This window comes from Thamnophis elegans, chromosome 7, assembly GCF_009769535.1.
Source record: "Thamnophis elegans isolate rThaEle1 chromosome 7, rThaEle1.pri, whole genome shotgun sequence".
NCBI lineage: Eukaryota > Metazoa > Chordata > Lepidosauria > Squamata > Colubridae > Thamnophis > Thamnophis elegans.
Window position 1 is genome coordinate 1,736,767 of NC_045547.1, and position 12,589 is coordinate 1,749,355.

A 12,589-nucleotide genomic window follows, 5' to 3' on the forward strand; every position below is an offset into this window, starting at 1 on the left:
ACAACCCAAAACCTACACACTGCTAGAGGAAAGTTCCCTGAGGATGGGCTCCAGCACAAGTCCAAAAGCTCAGAAGACAAAACCTCTGGTCCCGGTGAATGACCCAGATTAGATCCTGCAACATTATCCTGGAACACATACATTCACCTTCATTTGCATATCAATAAATGAGAATAGCATCCTTAACTGTCCAACAGCTTGCCATCCTCTTTGTGCGACTGAATTGCCTAAAGACTCCTGGGTTGACCTCTGTGAGACAGAATGGTGGCCTGGATGGACTCCACTTTGTCCTTCTATCTTTTTGTTTTTTGATAATGAAAAAGAAATCTAGATGTCCCCGAGGAAGAGTTTTTCCTTTCGTTGGCCTTTTGGTAAATTGCAGAAACATAAAAGCCACACATGAGGAGAACCTCATGAGAAGCTGAACAAGTCAATCCCCCACCTTAATGCCTTGACTGACACTGGTTTACCTGCCTTTAAAAAAAGAAACCTGTGGTTAGCAACGCAATACTAAATGCAATGGACCAGCCAGAAGTGTCCCCTCTATCAATTGATGGTCCTTCCTGAAGTATCCTAGAGGCTGGTCTTGGATGGACGCTACTTACAGCTCAGTCTTTGTATGCTGTCAGGAGAGTTGGGAGTTTTTGTTCCTCCTAGGTACAATGCTGGTTCTTTCCCACCTATTTATTTATGAGTGGGTTCGGGAGTGGTGTGTAGGTGTGGCAAACAGGCTGTACAAGGACAAATATCTACTGAAGCCAGAAGCACATCGACATCATTGTTAATGTGGAAATGCCATGGCTGAGCAATGATCCAGGCAATGGGAAATAAATGATGCTGGAAGGAGGAAAATATGCACCAGCAGATCCCAAAGACTTGAGGAAAATATTCTTGAGAACAAGTTAGACAGCTTTTCAGGAAAGCTATTAAAACCTGGTTCTTCCGGCAGGCCTGGGGCTGTTGACCTTATAGTCAATCTCCTCTCCTCTGTGACCACCCTGTGGTGCTGGAAGACAATTGCCATGCCTTCTAAAATGTGCTGGCCTGCTCCCCCCACAGCAAGAGTTTTACTGGTGTTTATTCAAAAACCCCAAAGAGGTCCTCAGAAAGCATCCCTGTTGTGCAGGTCCACGTTCTAACTCCAGTACAGCAAGAGTACTGGGAAACAGAGTCCTATGGGCACTCATGAAGTCCAAGAAACATTCCAGGTGTCAAAAGGGTCAGGATACACAGCACAAGCACAGAACTGGGCATGTTGCTACACCACCAATAAAATCCTCAGGGTGGGGTTAAGTAGGCAATGCTGGTGCAGCCCTTCTTGAGAGCTGAGGTTTACTCTTCATGAGTAGTCATTGTTCCTGTCTCCTCTCTGCTCTTTGTGTCCTTGGATCAGGAGGTGGGTGTAGATTCCACCTCCTCCTCATTGATAGTGGGAAAAGCTGCTCCCAGTCCTCACTTGGAGCCTCCTGGCCAACTAGCTGCAGCTGTGGCTCACCTCCTTCAGCCTCACCCTGTAGCTGGTCTCATTGACCCAGCTGAGACTACTCCATCAGGCTAGCATTCTCTGAGCCCCGATCTTGACCAATACTCATCAGAGAATTGCTGGAAGTTTAGCACTCAATCAAATCAGCCATCAACAAGAACATAAACTAACTAACATATAATCAGAAGGTCTCAAACAACACAATAGATTTTTCACGATCCTGTTATTTAATTGATAAAATGCTGAAGATGTTATACATTCAATCATGTTTGACTGTTGGTGATTCTGCATGCCAGGCCTCTCTGCATCTTCTGATCTTGCATTATTTTCTATTCTCTGGTGTCTTAAAAGTGATTTTTCCAAAAGGCATTTCGACTTTCTTGGGTTTTTTTCTTCTCCTTTGAAAATGTTTTGCTTCTCATCCAACCTAGAAGTGAGGAGAGACTTCCTGGCAGTGAGAAAGATTAATCAGAAGAATAGCTTGCCTCCATTAGTTGTAGGTGCTCCATCACTGGGGGTTTTCAAGAAAAGGTTGGACAATCATTTGGCCAGGCTGGCATAAAGACCCTGCCTTGCTCAGAAGCGCCCCTTCTAGCCCTGGGCTGGGACAACCACATTTCCACCAGACGTCTTTAAAAAGAGCTACAAAGAGAAAGGACTGGTTCCTTGCTAAATCTTGGGCATTTCTCAATCATCTTTATGATACCCCATCTGCCTTCGAACCTGTGTTGTCTCAAGGATTGGGAATGGGACTCCCAGCATTCCTAGCTGAAAGGAGAGAGAATTGGAATCCTGGGGGCTGCAGTCTGAATGCACATCACGGGCATTTGGTTAGGACAGCCTGTCCCAAATAACAGCAACGTCTTCTGTTCAGCATGTTGCTGATCAATTGACCAAGAATATCTATGACTTGTCTTCCTTGTTCAGTAGTTTTATTTCAGGAAGAAATATCTGCATGATTCAGCAGGCAGAAGGAAGCCTCCAATCTTTTGTACTGTGATATGAATTCCCTGAAGAAATTAGTTTCATCTGAATAAATTTCATGTCTTCAGGATCTCTACCCCTCAAATGCTTTCGTCTCACTTTGGAAGGGCACTTTTGATCACTAGTTGTTGAGCTGTTTCTTTAGTAGAATAACAAGAGTTGAAAGGGACCTTGGAGGACTTCCAGCCCAACCCTCTCCTCAAGCAATAGACACTAGATCAGTGTTTCTCAACCTTGGCAACTTGAAGACAAGTTGCTGGCTGGGGAATTCTGGGAGTTGAAGTCCAGACATCTTCAAGTTGCCAAGGTTAAGAAACACTGCACTAGATCATTTCAGACAAACGGTTATCCCATCTCTTGAAAACTTTCAGCGATGGAGCATCCACCTCTGGAGACAAGTCATTCTACTGATTAATTGTTCTGTCAAGAAATTCGTCCTCAGTTCTAGGTTGCAGCTCTGTTTACTTTCCATCCATTGCTTCTTATCCTGCCTTCAGATGCTTTGGGGAATAGTACGACCCCCCTCTTCTTTGTGGCAGCCCCTCAAATGCTGTAACACTGCTCTTGTGTAACCCCTAGTCCTTCTTTTCACTAGACCAGCCATATCCAATTCCTGAACATGTTGCATCCTCCAGTTCCCTAATCATCGTTGTTCCTCTTCTGTGCTCCCTTTCACGACTTTCCAAGAGTCTTGCCTGTTTCCTGATCCTTGGGAAAGTTCTTTTGGAAAAAGAAGCCAAAGATTTGATGGGCTGAGTTCAATGGCTCCATCCCAATCTCCTTCTCCAGATGTTTCACTAAGGGAGGAAACATTGTCTCCTCCAGGAGGGCATCAGCCACCAACTTCCTGAGTGGGGTTAAATAAAGACTTTAGGTACCTAAAACTAAAATCAGCAGCACATGGCAGACTTAATGCAAGCTGGGCCGATTTCAGTACGGACTGTGATTTTTTTTTTTTAAATTGCTTTTTAAAAATTCCTTGCCTACTGTCCCTGTCATGTTTTGGTTTTCTTGTTTTGTTGGTTCGAATTCTAATTTTTATTTGACGGGAGAAAGAAAGGAAGGGAAAGAGAGAAAGGAAGGAAAGAAAAAGAAAAAAAAATCCTTGCCTATCCTCCCTGTTACGTTTTGGTTTTCTTGTTTTGTTGGTTCGAATTTGTAATTTTTGTTTGACAAGTGAAATAAAAAAGTAAATTCCTTGCCTATCATCTCTCTCACATTTTGATTTTCTTATTTTGTTGATCCGAAATTGTAATTGTTGTTTGATAAGCCAACAAAGGGGGGGGGGGGGAGAATCCCTCTCCCTTGAGGAAAATAAATACCTAGAGAATTCCCTAGAGAAGGGAAAAGAAAGATAAATAAATGAATAAATAAATTCTTTGTCTTAGCGTCCGTCATATTTGTGGGTTCAAATTCCCAATTAATTAATTTTGCTTGTCAAAAATTACAAATTAATGAATGAGATAAATAAATCCCTTCTCTTATCGTCCCTGTCACGTTCTGATTTTCTTATTTTGTTGGTTCAAATTCGTAATTTTTGTTTTAACGAAGCCAGCAAGAAGAAGAACAACTCTCCCCCCGAGATAAAAAAAATACCTAGTTAACAAGTTAAGGGAATTCCTAGTCAGGGAAAGGAAGGAAAAATAAAATAAAAACTAAAAAGTTGGCTTTTCCAGCAAGCCAGCCTGGCCTGAACAAAACAAATCAAACTATTGATTACTGTTAATTTTAATTCTTTTTTTTTAAAAAAAAGTGTCATTGTCAATTTTAATTGGGTTTGGGATATCCTGTTTAATTTCTTCTTTTGTATTATATGTTTCTTTTAATGTTGTACGCCACCCTGAGTCCTAGGAAGAAGGGCGGCATATAAATCGAATATATAAACCTAAACCTAAATAAATAAATGACCTAAACTCCCTGTCACATTTTGATTTTTCTTATTTTGTTGGTTCAAATTCTAATTTTTATTTGGTGAGAGGAAGGGAAGGAGAGGGAAAGGGAGGAAAGGAGAAGAAATTCTTTGCCTAACTAGTCCCTGCCACGTTTTGATTCTTATTATTTTGTGTATTCGAATTTGTAATTTTTGTTGGACGAAGCCGGCAAGGAGAGAGGAAAATTTCCCCCCCTGAGGTAAAAACAACAACAACAACAACACCCAGTCAGGGCTAAGAGTTGTGCCACAAAATGGAGGGCGCGGGGTCTTCTTTGCAGGCTTTTTAGCTGTCCATTTCACTGCCTGTAGAGCCCAGCTAGAACTCGAAGGCTAGTCTCCAACCTTGGCAACTTTAAGACCTGTGGACTTCAACTCCCAGAGTTCCTCAGCCAGCTTTGCTGGCTGAGGAACTCTGGGAGTTGAAGTCCACAGGTCTTAAAGTTGCCAAGGTTGGAGACTGCCCTCTACAGGCTGTGAAATGGACAGCTAAAAAGCCCGCAAGGACCCCGCGTCCTCCATTTTTCTGGCACAACTCTTAGCCCTGACTGGAAAAAAATTTTACCTCAGAATTTTTCTCTCTCTTCTTGCTGGCTTCGTTCCTCTCCTCTTCAGAGCGGGCTGCAGGTAAGGGCTTTCAAAAGGGGTTAAAATAGAAGAGAGAACGGGAGAGATGGTTGAGGGAGGGAGGGTTTTTTTTTTAAAAAAAAATGTTTATTTATACATTTCTTCTTCTTTAAAATACATAAATGCTTAATGAGCGGCGTACTGTGTGGATCCATTAATACAACGTATTAATAAACCAGTACTGAGAGTAAGAATAACAACCATAATTAAAACTAATAATTGCTTGTTTATGATAAAATTCTTACATCGTTTACTTAGGTTATGCAATAATACTGGTGGTAATAATAATAATGTGATAATCATAACTGTAATATTATGAATGTTTGCTTCTATATAATACAATTTCTTGTATTTATATAATATTCTATATATTTTTTCTTATACTGTATATATTATTAATCTTTCACCTTCTAGTTTCCACCCCTTTTATCCAACCATTGATAGGTTTCAAGGTTTATTAGCATTATTAGAACATATCCCATTGTGGGAAGTTATCATCCAGCCCTCTCCCAGAAAAATGAAATATCCTAGGAAATATTGAAAAGGCAGAATATTTCTCTGGATGTGAAAAGAAACATGTTTTAAAAGACAGAATAGCTGCCTGTAGCTTCCTGCCCATCCCCACTTTGTCAATGGGCCATTGAGAGGGCCAGGCTAGCCACTTTACATAATAAAGACTTCCCCACTGCAGCTGCAGGGGGAAGGGATATTACTCAACTCTCCACATGGCATCTGAGAAGTCATACCTGGATTCAAAACGCAGCCTAGAGAGTAGCCCCTGCATGGCACCATGGGAGTCTGACAACCAATCAGAATACATTTCTTACACAGGAACAGGAAACAGAGAGGTGGGACTAAACAGGATATAAAAAGCCTAGCAAGCCCCTCCCTCAGCCCTTCTCTTCTTCTCCACCAACATTGAAGCATGTGATCGCCTTTTCTGTTCAAGCCATGTGGCCCTGTCCATCAATAAACCATCTTTCCAAGCAGCCTCCGTGTCTCCAGTGTCTTTTTCCCCACTTGGAGCTGAACCCAGAAGGACATTTCTTTCAACAATATGTTGAAAAGTATTCTGTTTCTTCCTTATCCTTTATACCTAACATTAATCTATCCATCTCTGCACAGTCTGAAATTTTTCTAATTATACTTTTATCTGTATGTAGGTCTTCATTTTTCCATTGTTGTACGAAATACAATTCTTGCTGCCATCAATACATGTATTATTAAATATGTAGTCCCTTTGATATCATTTTCTGATAATATACTAACAAAGAATCTTCTGGTTTTAAATCTATGTGTTGTTTTATCATTTTCTCTAACTATGTATGTATCCTCGTCCAGATTTTTTTTGCTTTTGGACAAGTCCACTACATGTGGTAGGATGGATGGATGATTGATGGGTGGATAGATGATGGATGGATGGATAGATAGATAGATAGATAGATAGATAGATGATCAATAGAGAGATATAATGATAGAGAGCCAGAGACAAAGCCAGATAGACAGAAATATGATGACAGAGAGATATAAATTGAGGAGCAGAGGGAGAGTTTAGTTCTAGTACCTAATTGGGCCCTCTTCCTTCTAGCACTGATAATGTTACCTAGTTGAGTCATGAAACATCCAACAAGCGTGTTCAGTGAGCACCAAGGACCCCACAGACAACTTTTAACCTTGAGCCACAGGTGTCAACAGAACTCTCTAAATGTACCTTTCCTGAAGAAAGACAGTGACCAAGGGTAATGGATTCGTAGCAGCGAAAGGCGAAATGTTCCTAGCAAACCGTGGCTGATTTGAGTGATGAGCAAATTATTTAGAGAAAAATGAGTGCGTGAGTGATAGGATAGGGTCCTGGAACACACCCACCTTCCCAACCTGCTCCTCTCTAAATGTCTTGATATATTGGCAGAAGGCAGAGGTAGACCATAAGACACTAAGTGATTCTTGCCATGTCAACTTGGGCTTCTCTGAGTTGGAGGTTGAACATTTTAAGCAGTATATAAGCAGCCTTGTGGATTCCTTTAGTGCGGAGTGTCCCAGCCCCACTCGGATGAGTTCCCAGCCCCACTCGAATTGTTGTGGCTGCTGAGGAGTTTTAATCTGTTTTTTGTAATTGTTTTGTCTTGTTTGTTTTTTGTATTACCCCCTCCCCTATGAGTTTGTTAGCCGCCCTGAGTCCCCCCCGGGAATAGGGCGGCATACAAGTTTAATAAACCATAACCAGCCATGGCAACTTTCAACTCCCAGAATTTCCCGGCTAGCTATGAGGAATTGACCACCATGGGCCTTAAGGTGGCCATGGTTGAGAAACACTAATGAAAAAGGAAAGCAACAACAGAGATAAAATTGAAAATAGTTTAATGGTTTTCACAGGAAAGTATCAGACCTTTAACTTGATGGGATTGATTCTGTAGGCTTAGAGTTGGATTGGGAAGCAAGGAATCTCTCTTGTAGTCAATACATTTCTCAACTTAATTCCAAGAGCCATGGCATCCCTAATGAAAACTTGCTCTCACTAAGTCCTCAACATGCAAAGGAACTCTGCTTTTCTTGAACAATTTCGATTCCTCCATTTTTTAAATCCTAAGAGAGAAAAGAGAAAAGTTGGGTATGTGTGTCTCTCTCTCTCTCCACATTTACCTTTGCGCGCGCGCACACACACACACACACACACACACACACACACGCTTTAAACATTCAGAGCAGGATGACCCAAGCCATGAGCTTTATCAGGGCTTCACAATTTCTTCCATTCTTGTAGTGCACAATTCCTTATCTGACATGCTATCTTTGGACTTCCATCACTGATTCCAGACTTCAGTTTAAGGCCTTCCTGGTTGATTTCACTGTAATTACATCAGGTTCCCAGTCTTTGCAAGCTGCAGGTCATATTCTACCAACAATGTATTATCTGGATTGGGTTTTTGATACATTGGAACATACAAATATTTTATATTATAAGGAATGCATGGGAAAGGCATAGCATCTATCAGAGGAAGAGGGGGAGAAGGGGAAGCAGGAGGAGGAAGAGAAGGACGGAGGAGAGGGAGAAGGAGTAGAAATGGTGATGGAGGAAGGAAAAGGAAATAGCGAATGGTGGTGGTGATGGAGGAGGAGGCAAAAAGGGAGGCAGTAGAGAAAAGGACAATTTGAAGACCGGCCCATTTGAAGTTTAGTCTTTGAGGACATCACTCACGCCTTCCCAACCTGTTGCATATTAGAAGTACCAACCATGTTTCTGGAGATTTGGGTAGACAATCTGGGGATTTCTTTCATAGAGGACCTCCACAATATCTTCCAACCCCATCATTCTATGAATGGGTGTCCAGTTCTCACCTGACGTGACAGAGAGCTGGATGCAACTCAGGTAATTCCTTGGTCTAGGAAAGGTTTCATCCCAGGATACATAGCTAATGGATGAGTGATCAGCCCATTTCCAGCATTTGTTCTATAAAAAGAGGAGGATTATTTTTTTTACCTCAATAGAGGGTGAGAGTCTCCACATGGCTAGTTACCCTCAAATCATTGGCATCTCATGTTTGGCCACAGTGCATGTCGACCCTGCTGTGCTCGGAGAAGCCAAGATGGGGTAAACCTGGTCAGTCAGACCTAACACTTTACCCAGAGAATCACTAGGAATCCATTTCGTGTTAAGGGACCCTTCTGCAAAGAGCAAAACGGGATGACATGAACTTCAACAGGCTCTTGCTGACAGACTTCCAAGTTTGCGAGAGAAATGAATTGAATTGAACCAAATGAATTCCTCCTGCTGCCTCTCCTTCCCTCTGCTTTCTGATGTCCTGCTCTGCTCAATCCAACCTTCCTAGGTCTCTCTGTCTGTCCAAAGCTCCTTCTGATGCCTCTGTCCCATCTGTTCTTTCCTCCTTCCCTACGCACCTCAATTCCCAATGGAAATGTTAGAGGAAGCGAAAGATAGGACCCACACCCTTCAAGCAAAGGACTCTGTCAACTACCCTAAATCCATGGGTCATCATCTCACAGCAAGAGAGAATTCGGGTGTGTAATTCTTCCAGGTATTTCCAAGCCCTCTGCTAGGGACCTCATGGAAACAGAGCATGAAAACAACTGGACTGGTTAGTTACCATGCAGGAGTCATAGAGGCCAATCCAGACACCTTTCTTGGTAATGTGGTTGTTGGCGATGTGACTGGCAATCATTTCCTGTTCCATCATGGAAGTGACAGAGGCCAGGTGAGCATATTGGCCATACTGCTGACATTCGGTCTGAAAGGATCCAAGAGAATACCCTTTTCAATTGGGGAGGTGCAGAAAAGCAAAGCCAACCTTCCACATTTTAGCGATGCTGGCTGGAAGGGAGACTCAGGGATGGGCTGGAGGATGTCTATGGGCACAAAGACAAACTTCCACATTCAAAACTTTACACATCATTTGCAAGATGACCTCATGAAATGCACTGCTTGAATCAAGCAGTAAACAATATCCCAACCAAAGAGAACAAGCAATCAAAGAATAAACAAAGCCCAATCAAGGAATGACCAAGAACGTGCCAACCAACACTGGCAGGTCAACCCAGAGACTTAAGTTTCGGATGCTGAAAGGGACCGATCCAAGTGATCCCAAAGGTTCATTTCCAATTAACATGGGCTTCCTTCAGGTTCAAAAGGTAGTTTCATCTTACCTCAGCTTCTTTCCATGATTGGGGTATAGTATGGAACCCATAACATTTGTTTTGGAATATGAACCAACTTGGGGGGCAGCCTATAGCTTCTATGCCTGTTCAGGAGGGAGAGGAGAACATGATCAGGGAGGTCAAAAGAATCAAAATGGTTCAAATGATTTCCCTAGAAACCTTTGATGCTCCTGGAGAGGAAGCTCTGAGGAAAAGGGTTGGGATTGCAGAGCATAAGACATTTCCTGGCAAGCAAAGAAGTCTTCTGCTAGAGAAGTTGAAGAAGATGAAGAGCTTGCTCTTTGTGGACTGTCTTATCAGTCAGAATAACAGAGTTCGAAGGGAAGTCTTCTAGTCCAACCCCTGCTCAAGCAGGAAACCCTACACAATTTCAGACACATGATTGTCCACTCTCTCCTTTAAAAGTGCCAATGTTGGAGAACTCACAACTTCTGGAGGCAAGCCATTCCATTGGTTAATTATTGTCACTTTCCAGGAATTTCTCCTTAGTTCTAGGTTGGGTCTCTCCTTGATGAGTTTCAGTCAACAAAACTATCTCCCAGTTTGGAACCCTCTAGAACAGACTGTCAAGCTCATGTCGTCACAGTGGCATCATTACAATTCCCCCCCACACACACACACTAAACTGGGCATGGGCATGGCCAGCATGTGACACGTCTGGCCCATGGGCTGAGAGTTTGACTGCCCTGCTCTAGAAGATGGATGGACAACCATTTCCAAATTTCACTATTTCCCCCTAGCTGGAACCGAGGAGAATGAAGGACAAGATGGGCTTCAAGCTTGTGGGGAGAAACCCAGAAGCAGGAAATTCCAGAAGACCAGATGCAAAGGCTCTACTGTTCATCCCTTTCTCCTTCCTAGTGCTGAGCCGTGATCAGATTTTGCAGCAATGAAAATTTTCTTTCCAGACAACATGGAAAGAAGGAAGAGGACAGATATGGTCAAGATGATGGCCGCAAGGGTGTGATGGAAGTCCCTGGCTGCAAAATGAGCTGAGTGAAATTGACCGATCCTTCCTCAATTTCTCTTCTGATATCCTGGGGAAGCTGCAATGCTCATAAGTGTGGAAGAAGGCCACTTTTTTCAATGCTGTTGTGACTTCAAACGGTCATTGAATGAATGGTTGTAAGTCAAGACCTGCCTGTATCTCATGCAGGGATCAATGGAATCTTCTGATGTAAAGTTTGTCGGGTGTTCCCACAGTCACAATTGGCAACAAGCTCCCAATTATGTTTTCAGTATGTGGAACTGGTGTTTAGTGACTATCTGTGTGCTGCTCTGATCAGTCTTTACAGCCTTTTCCAGTAGGTTTAGGATAATTTGTCATGGACAACTTGCCACAGGACAATTCAACACTATTAATCATTTCATTCAGTTACTTTGATTATTGGTGACCATGTTTTCAGCGAAATGATTGTATTTCTGTCTTAATTTTATTATTATGTGCCATGGTTCCATTGAAATTAATTTAAACTGTTGCATTTGTTGGAATGTCCTGCAGGGAGTTCTACCGTGGTGAGTTGGCCATGACAAGTTAGCTGTGGCGAGTTGTCCCATTCTGCTTTCCAGCTATGTTTTGCTCAAGGAAATGAGGGCTGAATGGAGGACTCACCTGATATAATGAAGCAGTCAAGCAAGAAGATCAAAACCAAGTGGTTGAATGGTCTTGAAAGTCGGAAGGAAAAAGAGAGAGGGAATGTAAGAGCATGCAGGTTTTGAAGGTTAAGCCATTAAGACCCTTATTGTGTCTCTTTGGGGCAGCCTTGCTTCTGACTAATGCCTGGACCAGTCCCTGCTATTTCCTTGGCAAACATTATCAAGAACACTGTTGCCTTCTTTATTTTATTGATTCGTTCAGTTTCCACAACCCAGTGACTCAAGGCAAATTACAGTTCTCAAACAAATGAAATGAGAACAATTAAAAATAATATGCAGGAATAAATATGCAGAGCGGCGGAGACAATCAACTCACTAACAGTAAAGCCTTTAACACATTCAGTGTTCCAGGCTGTTTAAGAACAGTCAAGTTTTTAAAACTTTATTCTAGAAGTCCAACATCTTAATTCCTAAGGGAGGACTATTCCACAAAGGAGGGTCCATGGCAGAAAAGGCTTGTCTCCAAATTTCTGCCAACTCACAATCTTGGGCTGATATGCCAATCTTATGGCATATCCAAACTGTTTCATCAAATTGGATGGATAAGAGATTTTTTTGAAAACCGAATAACAGTTGGAAGGGACTTTGTAGGTGTTCTAATCTAATCACCTGCTCAGGAAAGAGACCCTATGCCATTCCAGACAAATGTTTGTCCAAGCTCTTCTTTAAAACCTCCAGTTCTGGAGCATTCACAACTTCTACAGGCAAGTCCTTCCACTAATTAATTGTTCTCACTGTAAGGAAATTTCTCCTTAGTTCTAGATTGCTTCTCTCCTTGATTAGTTTCCATCTATTCCTTCTTGTCCTGCCTTCAGTTTTTTTGGAAAATACGTTGCTCCCCTTTTCATTTTGGTATCCCCTCAAATATTTGAAGACTGTTATATAACCTCTAATCCTCTTTGTTAGACTAGACACACCCAATCCCTGCATCCATTCTGCATATGTTTTAGCCTCTAGTCCCCTAATCATATTAGTTACTTTCCTCTGCCTTCTTTCCAGAGTCTCAATATCTTTTTATATTGTGGCAACCAAAATTGGATGCAGAATTTAAAGAAACCCAGTATCCATCACGTAACCCAATAATCCATCATGTTACCCAGTAATCCAACACATCACCCAGTATTCCCAAGCCCTTTGGAGCAGCGTTGAAAGAGAGCTTCTTTGACCAATCGAGAAGGACAAAAAGGGAATTGCCTTACTTGTGTAACGCTGTGGAAAATTAAATTTCAGCATCCACC

At 42.1% G+C, this 12,589-nt stretch overlaps 1 protein-coding gene across 1 annotated transcript in view; it reads right to left on the reverse strand.

The window, feature by feature from the left end:
- Positions 1–12,589, reverse strand: part of LOC116511202 — a 38,257-nt gene that overhangs the window by 7,937 nt on the left and 17,731 nt on the right. Inside the window, exon 5 of the mRNA XM_032221070.1 lies at positions 9,128–9,268. Coding sequence (XP_032076961.1) covers positions 9,128–9,268 — 141 coding nt within the window. The remainder of the gene's footprint in view (positions 1–9,127; positions 9,269–12,589) is intronic.